Genomic DNA, 24,287 nt, shown 5'->3' on the forward strand with positions numbered 1-24,287 from the left:
GCGATATGGACAAAAAAAACCTATCGTGATTTCTTTGATCAATTTTGCGATTTCGATTTTAATCACGATTTTGACACACACAGACATGCTTTACAGTCATTAATGCATTCAGTGTGAATTTGAAACATATTTCCAAAAGAAAACCAATTAGAGCTTTATCAAAAAGCTGTAACATGTCTCTAGAACAGACATAAGGCAAAATAATCACTAAGTAAAGGTGTAACAAAATGTCTCTAGAATAGACATAAGGCAGAAAAAAAATAGAGCTCTTTGTGGCATTGCCTCAGATGTTGAACTAGATTTGTTGCGCCAAGTTCACACGTACTCCATCTGCAGTGCGTATACAGTATGTGTATGCGGTGCAGAAGCAGCACAGACTCATTTTGCTTTCACACAGGACGCGTTTGCAGTCCGCTCCTGATCCGCGGCTGTTTACCACAAACACAACATTTATCCATTATTTTGATTTCAAATCCAAACGTTTCTGAAAATGCTTTTTCAGCATTGTGATTCTCTTTTATCACAGTACAGTAATACAACCTTCCATAGACATATTCACGTTTAAACTCAATAAATATAACTTTACCTACCACCACGAGTGCCATCTATTATTGCCTTGTTTATCTAAAAGTGCACATTTCCTTGTTTTAAATCTAGCCAAAAAGCCATGTGTTGACTGTGAAACAGTAGACTTTAATTATATGCATTTACATATATTTTATTATATGCATTTATATATGCTATAATTATAAAGCATAAATTTCCGTGTCAATCCATGTTAATTTTTACCGCGAATAATGCGCTGTCACTTTAATTCAGCGCATGCAGCACAGCAGAAATAGACTCCGTATGGATATTGCCTCATTGTCAGTGAACTACGGCTCGGTGTAGTAAATTCCGCTCCATCTGAAAGCAGGTGATGGAGATTTACTACTAATCACGGAACCGGCTTTACTGATGAGATGCGCTTGACAATCGCATGCGATTAATTGCACAGCCCTAGGACAAACTCACTTGTATTAAACAGTAATATTGCCAAAAAAAAAGTGCTTTTGCTTTGATACCAAAAATGTAAACATCTAACACTGTTAAGACTGACAACTAGATGTGTAAAATAATTGAGAGATCCTTTTAAATAAAAGAAAATTGGAAAAAGAAAAGCTTACTGGTTGTTAAATTTTCTTTGGAAAGACCCATGACAAACACTGGAGTTTTGTAGCTTTTAGTCCCTTCGTTTTAAACACTGTTTGCCATCTAGGTGGTACTTGACGAGAACTTCAGTTTACTTACTGACTTACCTCTGCAAAAGTCCATGAGGATAAACACCTCCCACACATCTCCACCTCCTACAGCTGTGATGCTGGAGTCCAGGAACCCAACGATGTTCTTATGACCATTGAGATCCCGCTGGAACACAGTCCACAAAGAAAATGAGCTCAAACTGACAAGACATCACAAAAATTTTCTCTCTGAATATTGTATGGTACCTACACTAATGTTTGGGGGTTGCTTAGTCTCTTGTGCTCACTAATGCTGCATTTATATAATTAAAAAATTAATATTGTGAAATATTTTAATTTTTTTTCCAATTATAAAAATGTTCTATTTAATACTTAATATTTTCTATTTAAAAATATAATTTAATCTGGTGATGGCAAAGCTGAATTTTCAGCAGCCATTTCTCCAGTCTTCAGTGTCACATGATCCTTCAGAAATCATTCTAATATGCTGATTTGGTGCTCGAGAAACATTTCTTATTATCATCAACATTGAAAACAGTTGCTTAATATTTTTATAGAATTTTTTGATGAATAGGAAGTTTAAAAACAGCATTTATTTAAAACAGAATTCAGAATTCTCTCATCATTGCTAAAGCACAGTTGACATTTCATCACACTCACCATGATCTGGATCTCACGCTTGCAGACCTGCAGGTCATATTCGTTGTTAACGTACATCCTCTTTAGGGCACAGCGCACCCCCTGATTGGTCCGCACCAGGAAGACGATTGCGAAGCCACCTACAAAGGCAAAAACACATTGTTTTGTTGCTGAAAACAAGCTTGAGGACTGGAAAAGTAAGAAGATATTTATACCACAACACTGCCACCATGAGGAAAACAGCAGGAAATTTAATTCAGTTCACCATAGAAGTTGAATGTGGGTTGTTTTTTTGTTGTTGTTAATATTATAGATTTTATTTATTATCTAACAGTATTTTATTATACAAAATATAGTATATATAGCTCATTTGTAAAAAAAAAAAAATTTTTTAATTGTACCAATTATTATTATAATTAATCATTTAAATTTGTTTATTACTATTTGTATTCAATCGCTGATCGCCCTGTCCATAACTTTACAAAATGCATAATTCACATTTCTGCATGCAATAAATTATATTTTGTTGATCCAGATATTTTAGTGGAAGTACTCAATGTGAACAGCATATAGACACTTAGTCCAAGCATGTACTCTTAATGTTATAGTGCATGCTGATATGTCCAACCAGACATCAGAGTCTATGTTTGCACTCAGATTTGCGGTGTTGGCATAACATGGTGCAGCAGGGTGTTTTTTCATCAAAGCAGGACCAGGGGAAGCTGGTGGGGGAAGCAGGACGCAGATATTTCATCAAGGATCTAGCTCTACAGGAACAGTCAAACATTCAGTGTTATCTCTCTGCAAAGCAGATGTTATTGGTTTTATATAGCAGAGCTGAGAAAAAATGTTGAGAGGTGTTTAAACGGGACAGAGGAGTCTGAGATGCGCCAGGCCCGAAAGTCTATTAACTTCGTTACTAGCTCGTTCTGTGAACGGAAAATCAAATTAAACAGAGTAAACTGTTTCCTTTACATCACGACGCAATGAATGCTCACTCTCATCATGTTGTTCACCAATTTAAATTATCTTTCATCTATACATCACAAAAGATGCCTTTTTAACGCTCTGACTGCCCCTGGAAAACATTTACTTTCATAGTGTGGTATAAAAGTAGCATTATGCTTCACTAAATCTCCTTTTGAGGAAGAAAGAAAATCAACATGTTTAAAGCAACATGAGGGAATAATTATAGAATGTTTGTTTTTGGGTAAACTGAGCCCTTAAATTCCTCATTCAAAAATGGATCTTTGAATCAACATCAAGTTAGAATTTATATACACTACTAGTCACAAGTTTGAGGTCAGAAAGATTGTTTTTAAATGTTTTGTCTCTTATGCTCACCAAGGCTGCATTTATTTGATAAAAAATTATAATACACAATATACAGTTTACACATATTAAAATAATAGTTTTCTATTTGTATATATATATATGCAAAGCTGAATTTTCAGCATCATAACTACAGTCTTCAGAGTTATCACATGATCCTTTGGAAATCATTTATTATGCTGCTTTTATCAAAATTGGAAACTATAGGGGAGGGGAATATACAGGTAGACATAATTAACTGCAATCCTTGTTTTGTACTTCTAATTAGTGACCGTTGTTTTGTTTTGATCTCTCCACTGCGCTTCCGCATGCGTCACTTCTGAGCGGCGCATTCGCAGCACTGACCTCATACGTCATCCGCCCGGAACTGCTTCCGTGTACAACAGTGAGCGCAAGCTAGATTAAAGTGATTATTACGTTTTGAATATGGATATTTTTCTTACAAAAACGCATTGGTTCGCCACAGAAGGCCTTTGTTCACTCCCCGGAGCCGTGTGAGACATTTTTTATGGATGGGCACTTTTTATTTAACTTCTTTTGGACTGATGCATGCAACACCCGCTGAGCTTTTCAAATATTGCTTAGAGCATCTTTAAGTAAAGGCAAACAGCTGAGAAAGAAAACACACGTGTAACAGCATATTGCAGCTCTCAAAGTGACAGCAGTCATTCATGTTAATCAAACAACAAAAGAGAAAATCTGTCACACGGTCATATTACTCACCCCTATCGGAAACAGTTGTGCTGCTTAATATTTTACTGCATGCATAATAATAATAATTCTAAAATAATCAGTAAAATGCTTTTTAAAACAGTTTTAGATTGTGTATAAGATGTTAGACCGCAGGACATGTCAACACCCAATGTACAGATGAGCAGGGATTTCCAGACAGAGGATTTAGGCCACTAAATAAATCTGCCAGAGGAGTTGAGAAGAGCGCTGAGATCTAACCACAGTTCACCATAAGGCCACGCTACATGCTTGCTGGATAAAATTAGACTATCTGTAACTAACAGCTGTAAAACCCTGAACATCAAGATGATTGAAAAGAAAACATTAAGTAGAGTTATGTCGACCAGGCAGATTGATCATTCAGTATTTGATCATTTGGAAGTGATCAGCATTGGAGAACCTGCTTCAAAAGCTACTATAATACAGTAGTAGGAATTATATATATATATACACACACACACAACTTCTTCAGGCATTCACAAATACTGGATAAGGATTTTTTTTAATCATTTTTGAGAGACTGGACATTCAAAAATCAATTCTTTCAATTAAATATTGTAAGGCTAAAAAGCTAAACATAATTATTCAGTTTGTTAACTAAAAGGTTGTGGGTTCTAGCCTGCAAGGAAAATATTAAACATCAGTCTGACATACCTTCTGCCAGAGTTTCTTCTACAGTGACCTGGTGTCTTCCAACAGTGAAAGCCCGTCCGATAAAATTCCCACCAACACCGCTGCTGGATCCAGAACCTCCAGCTCCACCTCCAGAACCGGGTCCAGAGCCCACCAGCTCCCGCCGGGAGTCAAAGAACTTCTTCATGATGTATCAAAGATCCCTTAACTATTAATGTGAGTCTATAAGAAAGTGTTCGCAGCACTGGCCTCATGCGTCATCCGCCCGGAACTGCTTCCGTGTACAACAGTGAGCGCAAGCTAGATTAAAGTGATTATTACGTTTTGAATATGGATATTTTTCTTACAAAAACGCATTGGTTCGCCACAGAAGGCCTTTGTTCACTCCCCGGAGCCGTGTGAGACTTCTTCAGGCATTCACAAATACTGGATAAGGATTTTTTTTAATCATTTTTGAGAGACTGGACATTCAAAAATCAATTCTTTCAATTAAATATTGTAAGGCTAAAAAGCTAAACATAATTATTCAGTTTGTTAACTAAAAGGTTGTGGGTTCTAGCCTGCAAGGAAAATATTAAACATCAGTCTGATATACCTTCTGCCAGAGTTTCTTCTACAGTGACCTGGTGTCTTCCAACAGTGAAAGCCCGTCCGATAAAATTCCCACCAACACCGCTGCTGGATCCAGAACCTCCAGCTCCACCTCCAGAACCGGGTCCAGAGCCCACCAGCTCCCGCCGGGAGTCAAAGAACTTCTTCATGATGTATCAAAGATCCCTTAACTACTAATGTGAGTCTATAAGAAAGTGGGTTGGTTGTTCTGGTGCCAGAGGTCTAGATCGGCTGTGACTGTCAAACATGGACTCGTAGCCTAATTCTGGTTCTGATCACAGCTTAAATGAACCGTATAGCAACAAAAACGTAATAGTAAACGAAAACAAACGGTATATGTGCTAAATTAATCACAGTTGAGTATATCCAAATAAACAGCTTCTATCAGTGATGGCCTGATATGATTAAAGTGTTTGTCTAGTGTCTACATACGGGACACGGGCCCATATCACGATATAAATACTTAAATCCAGCTGAAATCAATGTAAACATTTAAGCCCTGTTGAAAAATGAACCTTCAACCGTGAAGTGAAGACAAATTATTGTTTTGATGGATGAAAGTCAAACTCTCCATCACCAGCCAGCTGTGCAGCTCAGTAGAACATCTGAAAACACCCACTTTTCGCCATAAAAGCAGATGACATGCGGGTATTAATTAGAATAATAGATCATTTCATTTGCTAAACGTCCATAATCATATTAATTCGTCTCTTGCTTGATGAAAAAATAATAATTTAAATTCAACAAATACTCAGCTAGGCGCTAACGCTAGCATTCAGCATTGGAGAACCTGCTTCAAAAGCTACTATAATACAGTAGTAGGAATTATATATATATATACACACACACAAAACTTCTTCAGGCATTCACAAATACTGGATAAGGATTTTTTTAAATCATTTCTGAGAGACTGGACATTCAAAAATCAATTCTTTCAATTAAATATTGTAAGGCTAAAAAGCTAAACATAATTATTCAGTTTGTTAACTAAAAGGTTGTGGGTTCTAGCCTGCAAGGAAAATATTAAACATCAGTCTGATATACCTTCTGCCAGAGTTTCTTCTACAGTGACCTGGTGTCTTCCAACAGTGAAAGCCCGTCCGATAAAATTCCGCTCTGACTGCCCCTGGAAAACATTTACTTTCATAGTGTGGTATAAAAGTAGCATTATGCTTCACTAAATCTCCTTTTGAGGAAGAAAGAAAATCAACATGTTTAAAGCAACATGAGGGAATAATTATAGAATGTTTGTTTTTGGGTAAACTGAGCCCTTAAATTCCTCATTCAAAAATGGATCTTTGAATCAACATCAAGTTAGAATTTATATACACTACTAGTCACAAGTTTGAGGTCAGAAAGATTGTTTTTAAATGTTTTGTCTCTTATGCTCACCAAGGCTGCATTTATTTGATAAAAAATTATAATACACAATATACAGTTTACACATATTAAAATAATAGTTTTCTATTTGTATATATATATATGCAAAGCTGAATTTTCAGCATCATAACTACAGTCTTCAGAGTTATCACATGATCCTTTGGAAATCATTTATTATGCTGCTTTTATCAAAATTGGAAACTATAGGGGAGGGGAATATACAGGTAGACATAATTAACTGCAATCCTTGTTTTGTACTTCTAATTAGTGACCGTTGTTTTGTTTTGATCTCTCCACTGCGCTTCCGCATGCGTCACTTCTGAGCGGCGCATTCGCAGCACTGACCTCATACGTCATCCGCCCGGAACTGCTTCCGTGTACAACAGTGAGCGCAAGCTAGATTAAAGTGATTATTACGTTTTGAATATGGATATTTTTCTTACAAAAACGCATTGGTTCGCCACAGAAGGCCTTTGTTCACTCCCCGGAGCCGTGTGAGACATTTTTTATGGATGGGCACTTTTTATTTAACTTCTTTTGGACTGATGCATGCAACACCCGCTGAGTGCCATGAAACAGCTTGAAAGATCAAAGACAATTTTTTATATAACTCCGACTGGATTCGTCTGAAAGAAGAAAGTCATATACACCTAGGATGACTTGAGGGTGAGTAATGTATGGGCTATTTTTCATTTTTGGGTGAACTAACCCTTTAATATTTGAAAGCACCAAAACAAACATGCCCATACCCCAGCAGGACCAGGATTTTGATATCTCCGCCCCACACGTACGTACACAACCCTGGCAACAACGATGGCGGAATCCGCTATGCCTGCCGGCCTAAGGTATGATGTCATGAATAGGTGAAAGCGTTGTGCGTTACTATGCTAATTCAGGTCGAATGTGTTTGGTAATAGTGTGTTTTAGAAGTGTAAACCTTCTTTTTGATGTTTTGTATCTCCTATATTTTCCTCTTTTTTATCTGCCATCCCTCTCTATCTATAGTCAATCTACTAATATCAGTCCTGTGCACTCTCTTCTCCCTATCATTACAGCAAATGGGACTCATCCCGACACTGTGGTCAAAAGCGCTTTTCAAATATTGCTTAGAGCATCTTTAAGTAAAGGCAAACAGCTGAGAAAGAAAACACACGTGTAACAGCATATTGCAGCTCTCAAAGTGACAGCAGTCATTCATGTTAATCAAACAACAAAAGAGAAAATCTGTCACACGGTCATATTACTCACCCCTATCGGAAACAGTTGTGCTGCTTAATATTTTACTGCATGCATAATAATAATAATTCTAAAATAATCAGTAAAATGCTTTTTAAAACAGTTTTAGATTGTGTATAAGATGTTAGACCGCAGGACATGTCAACACCCAATGTACAGATGAGCAGGGATTTCCAGACAGAGGATTTAGGCCACTAAATAAATCTGCCAGAGGAGTTGAGAAGAGCGCTGAGATCTAACCACAGTTCACCATAAGGCCACGCTACATGCTTGCTGGATAAAATTAGACTATCTGTAACTAACAGCTGTAAAACCCTGAACATCAAGATGATTGAAAAGAAAACATTAAGTAGAGTTATGTCGACCAGGCAGATTGATCATTCAGTATTTGATCATTTGGAAGTGATCAGCATTGGAGAACCTGCTTCAAAAGCTACTATAATACAGTAGTAGGAATTATATATATATATACACACACACACAACTTCTTCAGGCATTCACAAATACTGGATAAGGATTTTTTTAAATCATTTCTGAGAGACTGGACATTCAAAAATCAATTCTTTCAATTAAATATTGTAAGGCTAAAAAGCTAAACATAATTATTCAGTTTGTTAACTAAAAGGTTGTGGGTTCTAGCCTGCAAGGAAAATATTAAACATCAGTCTGATATACCTTCTGCCAGAGTTTCTTCTACAGTGACCTGGTGTCTTCCAACAGTGAAAGCCCGTCCGATAAAATTCCCACCAACACCGCTGCTGGATCCAGAACCTCCAGCTCCACCTCCAGAACCGGGTCCAGAGCCCACCAGCTCCCGCCGGGAGTCAAAGAACTTCTTCATGATGTATCAAAGATCCCTTAACTACTAATGTGAGTCTATAAGAAAGTGGGTTGGTTGTTCTGGTGCCAGAGGTCTAGATCGGCTGTGACTGTCAAACATGGACTCGTAGCCTAATTCTGGTTCTGATCACAGCTTAAATGAACCGTATAGCAACAAAAACGTAATAGTAAACGAAAACAAACGGTATATGTGCTAAATTAATCACAGTTGAGTATATCCAAATAAACAGCTTCTATCAGTGATGGCCTGATATGATTAAAGTGTTTGTCTAGTGTCTACATACGGGACACGGGCCCATATCACGATATAAATACTTAAATCCAGCTGAAATCAATGTAAACATTTAAGCCCTGTTGAAAAATGAACCTTCAACCGTGAAGTGAAGACAAATTATTGTTTTGATGGATGAAAGTCAAACTCTCCATCACCAGCCAGCTGTGCAGCTCAGTAGAACATCTGAAAACACCCACTTTTCGCCAGAAAAGCAGATGACATGCGGGTATTAATTAGAATAATAGATCATTTCATTTGCTAAACGTCCATAATCATATTAATTCGTCTCTTGCTTGATGAAAAAATAATAATTTAAATTCAACAAATACTCAGCTAGGCGCTAACGCTAGCATCCCTGCAAAACCCGCTCAGACGCGTGACACATCTCCTCTGCGCGCTCCGCCGGTGGCCTGCCGGTGAACGGTGAACGGGTGCGGTTTGATTTTAATCGGACAGAATCAAATTCAGGCAGAAATGAGCGTGTTGTTCATGGCGTTTCTCGTCTGCGGCTTCGGATGCTGCAGATGCGCCAGCTAACCGGAAACCACACCGGAAGCGTGAAGCTAGTGCTATTAAAAACTATAATAAAAGTTTAAGATTCTTAATAATTAAAAGTCGTTTCTCCACCTTTCAGCAGCAGGGCAGAGGAAAAGGCAGTGAAAATGTTGACCTTGGGAGGTCAAATTAAATATTATATGAGCAGAATTAATTCTGCTTTATTTGTACGAGTTTTACCCAGTCTTCAAAATGTGGGACATGCACATATAACATAGTCTGATAGAAGCCTTGAAACATTTATCCCGATTGTAAGGTTTTGGAAAGACATTAAATTGTGCTTTTGTCAAGAGGGGAACGAGTGCATTATCCCAGCAGCCATTTATTGTATCACTGTACTTACCAAAAACCTTTTTATATTGAAATATTTGCCCATTCTAAAATTGAAATAGGTCACTACCTTCATACTTTAACAGCAAAACATATTGTACATTACCGCAAAGCCTTAAATCTCTTCTTTGACTGATTGATTCACGATGCACAGCATGATTATGATTAAAGACGAAGAAACTATGAAAGAGGTTTATGTGAAGGAGGGGTGCTTTTAATTTTGTCAACCAAGAAGGAGTGCAGTAACTCCCTATGCAAATATGAGTTAACATTGTCACTTGTCAGCTTTATAGTTACAAAATTAGCCTACGTTTTTTGTTGCCAGATGGAAGATAGCTGGCAGCGTTCTACTTGTCTTTATCCGTGATAGAACATTTGCACCTTCTATATCTTACGTCAAAAATACTTGGAAAACCCACGCGACAATAGAGTTTAGAGAAAAGGGTAATTAAAGAAACTTTTGAAATTGACTATAAGCACAGCTGAGACGTGACAGAGTTAAAAAGCTTCAGTAAGTACATGAATGTGCGGGTGAAAAATCAGCAAACTGTTATGAACTGTTCAATCTCTCATCTCAGCGTAATATAAAGAGGAGGGGCCGTAAATGAGGAACTGTAACACGATTCTGTCCATACAGGCCAACACCCACAAAAGTTGGCAACAAAACTCAGAAAGATTCTCGCAAATCTCCACGTCCATTCAGAGGAACGGGTGCCGTGCATCTCTGAATCCAGCGCTTCAGCAGGTAAGACGAGAAAAACTCCCACCCGCTTTCCTAAAAATAAATGACTTCGCTTTCATGTTATCCGCTCTATAACGAATGGTTATAATATCAATTTACTCATTTAACAGGCGAATAGAAATCACGCAATGGAAATCAAACTTAATCGTGGATTAAAGCTTGTCTGTAAAATGGAGTTTTCTCTCCTAACGTTTTTGCCACAGCACTGAACGCCCATATTCCGTCACGTGACTCCACACTGCTCAACATGATCCCTTCAAATGTGGCTTTCATTAAAATACAATGAGTCATATTGCTTTGCATGGCAAATTAATTAGACCACATGCTTTACAAACACAAGACAATGACCTAGATCTAGTATAGTCAGCAAGGAAGGATATAACCACAAGAGGGGAAAAATGAATTCAATCTCTTTATTATAGGCCTATATTGTTTCTCCTAGATCAGGAGTTTTGATATTTTTGAGACTATAAGGACCTCCAAATATGATCATTTCCTTGTGAAGGACCCTCTTATTAAAATATAAAAGCAGCTGTATGTTTTCACACACACACACACACATATATATATATATATATATATATATAATCTATTTAGGTCTGTACTGTGTGTGGAAAATATTAAATGCAACATAAAGACAACAAAATCAAATAATTGTTTACAAAATTAAATAATTGGCTTTTGCACTGCGATGATTTTATAAATGAACTGTTAAAATATGATCTGAAGAATGTTTACTTTTTATTAAGTTGACTGCAAAAAAAAATGTATGTTCATTTTAGATATGCAAATGCTTCTGATGAACAAATATTGCACATATCTTGATTTTTGACCAGTCTTTAAAAAAAGCAGAATTACATACTATTGCATTTAGTAAATGTTGACATAAAAAAATTGTTAAACGTATTTCACTCATATACCAAACATCAGAGATTGGAATATGGACTTTTTATTCATGTAATACTTACCATCTAGGCTATTATCTGCATGTCTAAAATCTTGTTTCGGTTTTAATTTCTTCAGAGGAATCGGTAACACTTTATTTCGATAGTCCACTTTAGACATTCTATTAACAGTAAGTAACTTTGCAACTACATGTCAACTAGCAGTTAGTAGAGTATTAGTAGACTGTCTGCTTAATATCTTCTAACACTTTCTTTGTCAACTTATTCTACAAACCCTAAACCTACCCTAACAGTCTACTCTGAGAGTTAGTAGACATGTAGTTGCAAATTAATGAGAATTAGTTGACATGTAGTTACAAAGTTACTTATAGTTAGTAGAATGTCTAAAGTGGACTATCTTATTAAGGAATGGAATCTTATTAAGTTGCTGACTAAACTGAGAACTCTCACGTGCAATAACATAACAATTTCTTTTGGGTTCTAATTTGCGGGTTACACTGGTAGGCAGATGCTGAGCTTTCTCAAATAAGAGCTAAATCTTTCATATGAAACACTGAAATGCATTTTGAATGTCAATGAATTAATCTCTGATAGACTGATACTGAGGCTCAATCAAAAGAGGTTTGTGAACAGTGTTGCAGTTGCACAGCACGAGTCAAACATAATGTCGACAGGATCTTTGAACATACAGCACACTGTATGCAAAGAATAAATGATTAAAAGATCTTAAATGATGCACTATATTGTCATGGGGCCGCTGTCAGTGTTAGAACACAATGAAGTGAAAACTGAGAGACTGTCAGATGTCTCTGCGTTTTGAATGAGGTCTTTTAGGGGTTAGAAAAGATTGTAAGTTTATTGTTTCAAAGGGGAAACTGATACTGAGCATTAGGCTGTTAATTACTGGTTGAGGCTCTTCTGCTTAATGAGCTGAATAGTAAAGTGGAAACCATTTTGCTAGTGCATCCAAAGGTGTTATTTATTTAGTAGTGTCATTAACCCTGTTATTAAGAGCTCAGTCCTAAATGTCACTTAAATAAAACCCAAACAAACTGGCACGCGTTTTCTAAAATCGTTGTATGCCTGAGTAGATCAAAGAAACCAGTGACACCAATAGGATTGGAATTTAGGATTGCAACGCTTTTGGGAAATGAAGGCCTGGTCTGTTTCATTGCTATATGTGTCAAAATAAAACTTTTTTGTTGTTGTTGTTGCTTGTTTGTGGCTTTCAAAGACATATATTATAAATGCATGAAACCAAATTGATTATAACAAACCACTTTTGCATTTCGTCAGTTTAAATAATATTTGTTTTATATGTACAGTTGCATATTTAATGCTTCCATATATTTAACACATTTTTTATTTCTTGCCTTTAGTGTTCTCATCTCCTCATCTCAAAACTTAAACCTTTCCTCCATCACAATGGCAGCGGTAAGAAAAGTATTTTGAATGTAAAAAGAGAGACATTGTTACTATCATCTTTTTTACCATTCTCCTAAATATTTGATGCATTTAATCACACTTCTAGATGATGCAAAGGCAATTCATTTTACTGTTTCATTATCACACATTTGGTTCATTCTCATTTTCCAGTCAAAAGTCTGGCAAATAATGCTTGAAATTAAGTTAGTACTATAACTGAATGTATGTGAATTTTAAAAGGGTGGCAACTTTTAAATAAGCTCAAATATAAGGTTGTAGAAAATAGTTATGTGAAAAATAGTCACAATAAAAAATGTGTTTGGGGTTAGTATTTTTTTGTAAATTACTTTTATTCAGCAAAGATGGATTAAATGAGACAGTAAAGACATTTATAATGTTCCAAAAGTTTTATATTTTAAATAAATGCAGTTTTTTCGAATGTTCGATTCATCAAAATACCCTGCAAAGGTGTATCATGATTTTGACAAGAAATATTAAGCAGCACAACCGTTTTCAACATGAATAATAAGAAGTAATATTTCTTGAGCAGCAAATCAGCTTATTAGAATGATTTCTGAAGTATCATGTGACACTGAAGACTGGAGTAATGATGCTGAAAATGTAGCTTCACGATCAGGAATAAATTACTTTTTAAAATATATTCAAATAGAAAAGTTATTTTAAATTGTATTCATGTTTAACAATATTACTCTTTTACTGTATTTTCGAAATGCAGCCTTGGTTAGCATAAGATAATTTAAAAAATTTCTAAATTAAAATAATGTAGAATTACATTAAATTTTACTGTTTGAGAAATGTTTTGCCTTTGACACAATCTGAGCCTAAAAAAATATAAGTTGTCAAGCAGCCCTGTGACAGCAACTCTAATTTCCAGGTGTCATTTTATCCTTCGGTTTTGCACTTGTTAAATCTGTCTAAAGGTGGTGTTATCTCTTCTTTGCTGTAGTTGGGCAACCGAGGAACTGTGACTGAGGCATCAGGCTTCAACCCAGAGGAAGATGCCCAGAAAATCTATAATGCTATGAAAGGAGCCGGTAAGTGAGGGGACAAATCAGAACCGGGCTTCAGGAAGAACGTGTTTTCTTTTTTAATAAAATGAGAATCATCTCCTGGTTGCATTTTAAATGATGCAGCAAGTTGATTTCTTATCAGGTAGATCAGAGAACTACATCTCTCTTCATTTCCAATTAAACCTGCAAGCTGTTCTCAGCGCTGACACCTGTGGTTTAGCTGCGCTTTGGTCCAATGCAGAGGTTGATTCTCTGGCATTCGTCATGTAACTGAAAAGGTGTTTCCTCATTATTGTAGACTGGAGCTTGGCATGTTGATGAGAATGCTGAGTTCTAGTTAAATGGACTTCAGTGTGAGGTGCTTGTGTCGTCTGACACAGGCTCACTTGTTGGCCTTAAGTGAGTTATGAGTAACATGCAATTTGATACATTAAATAACAGTGAGCTTATGATTCTGAAAGTGTCAAAATAAAATTAAGTTTTTAGAAAAAATTATAAAATTAAGTTTAATTTTTAAGAAAAAAAAGTGTCAAGAAAATTAATCTCTTGCCATTTTACAAACAAGCATGTGATGTACACTGTAAAAAATGATTGTGATTTTAACAGTGAAAGACTGTAAAAATGCTACAGTAAAAACCTGTTAACAGTAAGTTTCCATACTATATTCAGTGAATAAATGCAATTACATTTAATGTAATTTTACAGTATAATACTGTTAAAAATACGGTTTTTGGAAGTGAAAAGGAAAGTCATTGTATAATTTACAGTGAAAAACCATAAATTGACACTCCCAGAATTCCCTGCATGACACTTCATATTTGATGTTTTTTTTGTTGAAATAACATGTTTCTTCTTAGTTTTTTTCTTATCAGTTGTGTACATTAGGGTTTAATCTTACATCTAATGTTGTTAAATTAATGTTTATTGCATTATTTCAGTATCATGTGTCACCGTGATGGGGTTTAGTGTTTGTGTGAATGATACTGTGCCCCTTCTATACATAAGTACTGCCCTCCTCAGCTCATAGAAAAGAAGCTATTTGTGAGGAGCTTTGGTTCGTCATGTGACTTTCTCATCACCACCAGTTTTTTGGTGCATTCAGTGCATTACAATGGTTCAAAACAGATATTAGTACTTCAATACGTTGGTTTATTAACATTACATTAGTTAATGAAATACGGTATTTTAGTTTGAATTTAAGTCATGTAATTTGATACTTTAAATAACAAGCAGCTTGTAATTCCGAAAGTGTCAATGTATATGCAGATGTGAAATTGAAAATTGTCATCATTTACTCAAGCTCACGTCATTCCAAACCTGCAACCCTTTTTCCTTTCTTCCATGGAACATAAAAGTAGTTTTTTTTACAATTCAAAAAAAAAAAAAAAATCACTATATATATATATATATATATATATATATATATATATATATATATATATATATATATATATATGTGTGTGTGTGTGTGTGTGTGTGTGTTTAAGATAATATTATATTATTAAATAAGACATTTATAATGTTACAAAATATTTCAATTTATTTAAATGTTTTTTTTTATCATGGTTTCCAAAAAGCAACATTGATAATAAGAAAAAATATTTCTAAAATTACATTTTAAAATATATGAAAATACAAATGTTGTATGGCAAAATGTAAAAGTGAGAGTAAATTATTATTTAACAATATTAGTGTGTTTCTAGTGTGTTATGGTGACGATGACAAAAGAGAATGTGGTTATCAGGTGATGCAAAATGGTTAAATAATTGGTTTGACCAAATAAGGTTGACTAAATTATCACATTTTTTTATGAACTTGCTTTAACCAAAACTGAATGAATTCCAGGTACCAACGAGGCGACTATCATTGAGATCCTCGCTCATCGCACTATTGCACAAAGGCAGAAAATCAAGGAGGCTTTCAAACAGAGCGTGGGAAAGGTAATATACTCCATACTTTAATTTAACCAACAGTTGTCATTCTGTGCTGTAACATCTATAAAACTCTGTAGCCCATCATTAACAGATCTCACTTTGGACCAAAACAACACGTCTTCCTGGTCGAAATTAGGGAAGCTTGTAGTCGTGTTCTTATCTTTGTGGAAGGTCCTAATGGCAGGGACGGTGTGAGCAACCGTCAGGTTGTATTTACATAAAACATACGGTTCACAAGGTGATTAGATAACGGTGTTGACAATTCTTGATGAGTCTGTAGTCAGTTTGGAGATAGACAAAGCAGAGTATGAATCACTGATAAGAGATGCTGTTGACCGGCTCCAATCATTAACTCTTCAGTGGACACAGTGAGGGAACAGAGAGTCCATCTACAAACGGTGTCTTTCGGGAGACATCCCTGCTTTATGACTGTTATCAGAAGCAGGTATAAAGAATGCAGCATTGACTTTTATTGCACTTCCTGGTGGTTGCCCTGGCCTCGATTAATCTGTAAACCTCTGTAACTATGTAAGCCGCTCAGGGAAACCAGAATCAGTAAAGGTCACGGTCATGTCTTGCTGCTTATGTTAATGGAAACACTGACTGACTACAGCGCTGTCTACATAGCAAGAAAGTGTGAGTCATTGTGGGGGAAGTTCTGGACAGCGTTCAGGACGGTCTCGTGGAGACGACATGCCTTCCCCACCCAGACTTACAGCAGATATTACAGTTTTGGTTTGCAACAGAACAATATTTCCTTACACCAAATCCATTTGTTTCTTCTGTGATGTAAGATGTGGAAATGAAACTTAAAGCATGAATAAATATATATCTAAGAAGTAATGTTTGGATTTCAAGCTTGAAAGCCCTGGGTTTGTGTGCTGTCTGTGCTATTTCAAAAACAAACTAACACCGTTTTCTCATGTAGTAAATCACACTATTTTAAAATGCCTATTCAGGAACTGCTTGACTGCTTGAAGTCAGAGCTTACAGGAAACTTTGAGATGATTGTGGTCGGCCTGATGATGCCCGCCCCGGTGTACGACGCATATGAGCTGAAAAACGCCATTAAGGTCAGTACTGGGAAATTTGTGAAGCAACGCCCGTTATGGTATTTTATTTTTCACATGAGAGCATTTTTACTTGAATGTGCAATGCTTCTGGTGTCAAACACTTCCAGCTGTTTTAACTGTCCAAAAACAGCCCGTTATGCTGCTTCATGTTGCAAACTGGTATTTCTTATAATATTATATTAATTTATTATTCTAATTCTAAACACTGGTTTGTAGCTCAAATAGTTTTAGTTTACTTCTTGTAATTATATAACTTACTTCCACATCTTAAAATAACAAACTGGCATTACCATTGTTAGACAAACTATCAATCCAATCACTATATATATATATATATATATATATGTGTGTGTGTATGTGTGTATATATACAGTATATATATATATATATATATATATATATATATACACATACATACATATAGTATAATATAATGCTGCTATGCTCTGCCTTGACACAGTCAGATCAGGGCAGCATTATCTTTAATAAAAAAAAAAAAACCCATACTCGGAATTTGTGCTCTGCATTTAACCCATTCAAATACAACAATATAACAATATTATAATATTGTAAAAAAAGACAGTACTCAGATCTTTTTTGACAATGTACAAACATAACTATCACAATTAAGCATTACTCCTAAAAAATCCACAAAATGGCTACATTTTCATTGTTTTGAAGTGAACATTCTTTAATTTAGGTAACAATGGAAATAAAAAAATATCTAGTTCTAACATTGGATGGTGTCCGTTTTTTCCGTGTTGAAAAATAAGGTGTCCTCTGATCACTGTCAGCCTTTCACATGCCTTTTCAAAAATAGACTTGGTTTGTCGGCGCCGATAGCCTCGTGGGCAACGTGCCGCCATACAGCGCCGTTGTGCTATGGGTCCCGAGTTCGAATCCTGACTCACAGACCTTTCCGACCCCCCTCTCTCTCCTGTTAGATATAGATTGGCCTATCGTAATAAAGGCAAAAACGCCAAAAATAAATCTTTTTAAAAAAATGTATTTGTTTTTTTGGTAATGTACAGTACCTTGGTATTGTTTGAAGTACATAGGTGTACCATAACATATAAATAAAATAATACATGAATATAGTGGTACCACTCCAATACTTTTTGTGAGTTTGTATATATATATATATATTGTTTTTTTAATATTATTTTTGTCACTGATCACAAAATCTTTGACCTTTGTCCAGGGTGCAGGGACAGAGGAGGCATGTCTCATTGACATCCTGGCCTCAAGAAGCAAAGCTGAGATAAAGGAAATCATTGCTACTTACAAAAAAGGTACATACACACTACAGCTCACACTTGGATATGCACTTTTGCAGTGTAAAAAATATACAGGTCTCCTTGTATTACACTGTTTTCAATTACTTTTCTTGTGCTGATGATGTCATTATCGCAGAACATGGCAAGAGTCTTGAGGACGATGTCTGCGGCGACACATCTGGAATGTTCCAGAGAGTTTTGGTGTCTTTACTCACGGTAAATAAATCACCTGCATTATCTTATTTGTGGAGAAGATTATTTGATGCCTTTACTCGTCACCTCTTTCGTTTGCCATGCAAAACTTCACCATCCACAGTGTCCAGCCAGGGCAGGTGTGACCCCTGATAGTTTGGCATATGGGACGTATTTGATTATAAGTCTGCTTTGATTATAGGCTGGGCGTGACGAGAGCACCAAGGTGGATGAGGCTCAGGCCGTCCAGGATGCAAAGGTGAGGATTTTGGTGTGGTTAGCAGTAGCTTTTGGAGTAATAAGCACATGTTCAATTTTTGTGGTGTAATGGGTTCTGATTACCTTAAAGGGTTAGTTCACCCAAAAATGAAAATTGGCTTGTGTTTTACTCACCCTCGAAGCATCCTAGGTGTATATGACTTTCTTCTTTCAGACCAATCCAGTCGGAGTTATATAAAAAATTGTCCTGGCTATTCCAGGCTCTATCATTGCAGTCAGCGGGTGTTGCAGTTGAACAGTCCAAAAGTCGTCAAATAAAGCGCGCACATTCATAATAAAACGTGCCTCACACGGCTCCGGGGGATGAATAAAGGCCTTCTGTAGTGAATCCATGTGTTTTTGTAAGAAAAATATCCATATTTCAAACGTAATAAACACTTTTCTCTCACTTCCGTTTTCTGTCATACGGGGAAGCCGTTCCGGCGGAAGGTGTATGATGTACGTGTAGCGCGCGTGCCTCTGAGATATGCTAGTCTCGCGAGTTTGTTTATAGGAGCAAAGGAACTTTAGCAAAGGAAAACCAGTCTCCTCTTGGTTTATATCAAAATCCTCCGGCATTTTTCTTTGCAAATCTTCGGTTTGTACTTCTAATTCGTGACCGCCGTTTTGTTTTGTTGTCTCTCCGCATTCGTCACTAATCACTCTACGCCGACGTCCTACGTCATCCGCCGGAATGGCTTCCTCGTTTGATAGTTGGCGGAAGTGATAGAAAAGTGTTTATTACGTTTGAAATATGGATATTTTTCTTACAAAAACACATGGATTCACTACAGAAGGCCTTTATTCATCCCCGGGAGCCGTGTGATGCACGTTTTATTACGGATGCGCGCGCTTTATTTGACGACTTGTGGACTGTTCAACTGCAACACCCGCTGACTGCAATGATAGAGCTTGGAATAGCCAGGACAATTTCTAATATAACTCCGACTGGATTCGTCTGAAAGAAGAAAGTCATATACACCTAGGATGCTTCGAGGGTGAGTAAAACACAAGCCAATTTTCATTTTTGGGTGAACTAACCCTTTAAACTGAGTATTACTTTGACATTACTTGCTTAGCAAATCCAATGCGATTTGGCAATAGTAGCGCTTCAGTAAACAGCGACCCCCAAATCTACTGGACATGTCAAAAACACTTCAATTATTTTGATAAAATACTTCTGACAAAACCTATAGCGTTCATCATTGTACAACTGACTTAAGTGAAGTTTCAAGAGCATTAAGTACAAACAAAAACACAACATTGAAAGCTGATTTGCTTATAAAATATAAGCTTGTATTATATAAAAACGATTCATACAAATAATTTGTTTGGGAATCGGTTGGACTGCACTAGTGGCTCTCTTAAGTGTTTTATCCACTTAAATATCCATTTCTTGCAAATCGCACTGCACTGCTTGTGCTGCATGCTTCAGATTCAAAATAATTGCCTTCATCGAGTATTCAGACTACACTGGTTGCACTGTGTGTTTTTGATTCTTGAAAAGAACCGGCTCATAAGAGTTGTTTGTTCGGAAAACAGACTACACTGGTCGTGCTGTATTTTTTTGATGTATTGATAATAACCAGCTCATAAGAGTCATTCACTATGGAATCCGCCTACAGTGGCCACGGAAAAAGTGTTCTTGTGATGCCTTTCTTTAGAATAACTAGTGTTTATATGTTATCTAATGTAGTGACAGATTTATGTTTGGCTGAGGTTTGTAAATACGAATTGGGCCTCTGTATATTCTCTGTATTTACAATTCTTCAATGGACATTTTTCTGTATATATAGTCAGTGTCAGCAAACTCCTTTATAATGTATGGGGTTCAGCCTTAGGCACACAACAGTCATGTTGATGTTCATTAATCATTAACAGTATAAAAGGAAATTGCTCAGATAAAATGCTCTTATTGTTTCTCATCCAACAGGACATCTACGAGGCGGGCGAAGCTCACTGGGGAACAGATGAGGTCAAGTTCCTCACTGTGCTGTGTGTGAGGAACAGAAATCACTTACTTCGAGGTATGTGTGCACGCCAGATAATAACAGAAACGCTGCTTCCCAGTCAAGTGACCGTTCTTACGTAACAACAGTAGAAAACAGCACAGTGGGAAAATGACCTTGGGAGAATGAAGTAGACTCATTACTTCCACCTTCTGGTGACAGGATGTAAATAAAGTTAGTTTGGAATAGACATCTCAGCCAATTCATTTAAATTTTGCGCAGTACTCTATTTTACAATTATGTATATACTATTATAGTTTTTATTAATATTTTGAATGAGCATTTTACATTTTCAGTTTAATTTCAATTTAATTTGAGTAGTTTTGTTATGTGTTTTTGTAATTTTTGTTAGTTTATTATATAGGATTAATTAACATGTACATGATTAGTTATATTTTTCTCCTCCTTCACTCATTTTATTTAAAAATGCATAATGACCATTTATTTAGCTGTTCATTTTAACTAGATCCTGCTAATTGAATTAGACGTGCAAGATCATGTGACAACTATAGCGTTTGAAACTTTGCATATTGCATGCTGATTCAAGTAGTATTACATCCAGCATACTCTCAACCATTTTTCTTTTCCCAGTGTTTCAGGAGTATCAGAAGATTTCTGGGCGGGACATTGAAGACAGCATAAAGAGGGAGATGTCTGGCTGCCTGGAGGATGCATTTCTGGCAATAGGTCAGTTGTGAGTATTGCAATATTTCAATTATCGTCACATTTTCAATTGCATACTGGGATCTAAAGAGCATCTCTTAACCTTTGCAGTGAAATGCATGAAAAACAAGCCTGCGTTTTTTGCTGAAAGGCTCTACAAGTCAATGAAGGTAAATGAAAACCACGACTAATCTACTTTTTGCACACATTAGGGATATGATCAGTACAAAAGCCATATTATCTTTTGTTTCTCGGCTCTTAGGGTTTAGGCACCACGGATAGCGTGCTGATCAGGATCATGGTGGCTCGTGCCGAGATCGATATGCTCGACATCAAAGCAGAGTTCCTCAAGATGTATGGAAAGACCCTTCACTCCTTTATAAAGGTGGGACACAGCTGTTTCACTGAGAATATTTGACTGAACACGTTATTTGAAAGCCGTTAGCAACATATTACCAAATATACTCTAACACAATACCTCAGGGATGAAGCAAAGCCAAACTTTTAAAGGAATAGTTCACCCAAAAATTGCTGAAAATGTACTTATTCAGTGTGTAGATGAGTTTGTTCATAAAAACAAATTTGGATACATTTTAGCATTACATAATTTGCTCACCAATGGGTCCTCTGCAGTGAATGGGTGCCGTCAGAATGAGAGTTCAAACAGCTGATAAAAACATCGCAACAATCCACAAGTAATCAACATGACTTCAGTCCATCAATTAACATCTTGCGAAGTGAAAAACTGTTTGTAAGAAACAAATCCATCATTAAGACGTTTTACATTTAAACCGTTGTTTCTAGCCAATTTATGAGCCCAGAATCTATAATAACACTTCTTCCAGTGAAAAAGTCCATTGTCTGTTGTTTTCTCACATCAAATCCCTGACATATTTGTTTAGAACTGTTTTGACTTGATCTGTGCCTATTTCTCTCCTGATTCAGACGAGAAGACTTTTTCCCTGTAGTAAGGAATATTATGTTTAGAGAACTTGTATTTTAGCTGGAATCAATGGCTTTAAATAAAAAATATCTTGATGGATTTGTTTCTTACAAACACGCAGCTTTTTGCTTCACGAGATGTTAATTGGTGGACTGGAGTGGTGTGGATCACTTGTAGATTATTGTGATGTTTTTATCAGCTGTTTGGACTCTCATTCTGACGGCACCCATTCACTGCAGAGGATCCATTGGTGAGCAAGTGATGTAATGTTAAATTTCTCCAAATCTGTTCTGATGAGGAAACAAACTTATTCACATCTTGGATGGCCTGAGAGTAAATACATTTTCAGAAAGGTTTCATTTTTGGGTGAATAATTCCTTTAATTTCAACTAATTTTGCAGACAAACGCAAAAATCCCCACTAAAAGCACTACTAAAGGCAGTACTAACATTTAACCCATCATGAAACTCTGTTCTGTTTGTGTTCTAGGGTGACACGTCGGGCGATTACCGTAAGATCCTATTGGAGCTGTGCGGAGGGGAAAAGTAACACGTTGGCCGTGTTCATTAGCGTGAAACGCTCTCTCTCACACCAGGCCTACAGCATTTCAAGCACATTCCTTGTTTGTAATTAAAACCAAACAGTGATGTTTTAAATGAGATTCATGACTTTGTTTTGTTTATTGCCTTGGAATTTAATGGGAGTCTTATATAGATTGGCACATCTTAGTGTTTGTCAAATAAATAAAAGGAGAAAAAAACAACCTGTATTGATTGTATCGATCTGTTGTTGTCATGTTGGATATTTTTTCAATCTCAGCACACTCATTGAGGTCCATTTGTGTAATTACTCTCGAGTATAATTTGTTTAATGTACAACATCCATGTGTGCTTGGTCCAATTATACTAATTGCTCGTGGCTGTTTGCATAAGTATATGAGATCAGCCGTAGTTTCTCTGTTTTTCTAGATTGCAGGTTTCACAGACTACCTGCCTCAATTTAATCAAGTGCAACATATGAATCATATGAGTGAATGTGGCATCTGTTAAAATTGTGGGAAAAATGACTGACAAAAAAAAACAGTGTATTTAAAGTTTTACCACTGAGTGGCGCTATGCACATATTCATGTGCGCAGGTGTGTGTCACAAAGATTATTATTATTTTTATTCTTGGATGGACTTATCATATTTTGTATGTCTTATGAAACAGAGAAATAAAATAAAAAACACTTAGTAAGTAAAAGGAAGTGCTTAACCTTCAGTCAGTGTCGACTGTCCACAAGCCAAATATTATATAATCTGTAATTATTTTATTTTAGGACATATTTTATCTAGCAATAAACAATAAAACATATAAATGTATTTTTAATTACTTGAAAATAGGGTTTGGTTATTTGTTTGTTTATTTACTTATTTGAGGACAAATCCTTTTTCTTGCTTTGGTAGTTTCTCATTTAAATAAAAAAATCTAAATATATAGACATATATTTAAAAAAAACGACTAAAATGACAAAACACAACATTACTAAATGAAAAATTAAATAAATAAAATGACTAAATAAAAACTGAAAATATTAATAAAAACTATAAAAGTACCTCAGTGATATTAAAATAACACGGCTTTAAAACCGGTATTGTATTGTTAACTAACTAAATGAATACATGTATAAATTTAGTTATGTGAGGCATAATCCTTTTTCTTAATTTTGGTAGTTTGATAATTTAAAAAAAGTATTTGAAATACGATTACGTCAAATAATAATATTACAAAATTATACTTGCTGTGTATGACTTATCCATACTTATCCAGTACGGTCGTAAGACCACTCTTTTTTCAAACCAATTTGTATCATATTCATGGAAAACACCTGATAGAAACAGACAAGAGATGTTCACAAGTCTTTAACTTGGAGTCTGAGTCAAGTCTGAAGTGTTTATCGCTGGAGTCCGAGTCAAGTCTGAAGTCTTTATCGCTGGAGTCCGAGTCAAGTCTGAAGTCTTTATCGCTGGAGTCCGAGTCAAGTCTGAAGT

At 36.0% G+C, this 24,287-nt stretch overlaps 2 protein-coding genes across 3 annotated transcripts in view; one reads left to right on the plus strand and one right to left on the minus strand.

Annotated features, from left to right (window-relative positions):
• The window catches only part of aak1b (AP2 associated kinase 1b), a 50,043-nt gene extending 40,566 nt beyond the window's left edge, over positions 1-9,477 (minus strand). Inside the window, exons 1-4 of the mRNA XM_016269598.1 lie at positions 8,663-9,477; positions 4,599-4,780; positions 1,902-2,020; positions 1,299-1,407 (exon numbers count right to left, since the gene is read on the minus strand). Of these exons, the coding sequence (XP_016125084.1) occupies positions 1,299-1,407; positions 1,902-2,020; positions 4,599-4,764 (394 nt within the window). The 5' untranslated portion in view covers positions 4,765-4,780; positions 8,663-9,477. The remainder of the gene's footprint in view (positions 1-1,298; positions 1,408-1,901; positions 2,021-4,598; positions 4,781-8,662) is intronic.
• A 690-nt stretch (positions 9,478-10,167) lies between these two features.
• LOC107583400 (annexin A4-like) lies at positions 10,168-23,008 on the plus strand. Of its 2 annotated transcripts, XM_016269600.1 has the most exons (14): positions 10,168-10,315; positions 10,442-10,549; positions 12,831-12,885; positions 13,844-13,931; positions 15,753-15,847; positions 16,801-16,914; positions 18,116-18,206; positions 18,328-18,407; positions 18,586-18,642; positions 20,575-20,668; positions 21,242-21,337; positions 21,425-21,483; positions 21,576-21,698; positions 22,746-23,008. In XM_016269600.1, the coding sequence occupies exons 3-14, from the start codon at positions 12,877-12,879 to the stop codon at positions 22,803-22,805; spliced, it is 966 nt and encodes a 321-aa protein (XP_016125086.1). In that variant the 5' UTR covers positions 10,168-10,315; positions 10,442-10,549; positions 12,831-12,876; the 3' UTR covers positions 22,806-23,008. The 2 variants fall into 2 exon arrangements, with proteins under 2 accessions (XP_016125086.1, XP_016125085.1); XM_016269599.1 differs by lacking the exon at positions 10,168-10,315 and having other exon boundaries at positions 10,414-10,549.
• Positions 23,009-24,287: the final 1,279 nt, after the last annotated feature.

The sequence above is a fragment of the Sinocyclocheilus grahami genome, unplaced genomic scaffold (assembly GCF_001515645.1).
Source record: "Sinocyclocheilus grahami isolate Dianchi unplaced genomic scaffold, SAMN03320097.WGS_v1.1 scaffold53.1, whole genome shotgun sequence".
NCBI lineage: Eukaryota > Metazoa > Chordata > Actinopteri > Cypriniformes > Cyprinidae > Sinocyclocheilus > Sinocyclocheilus grahami.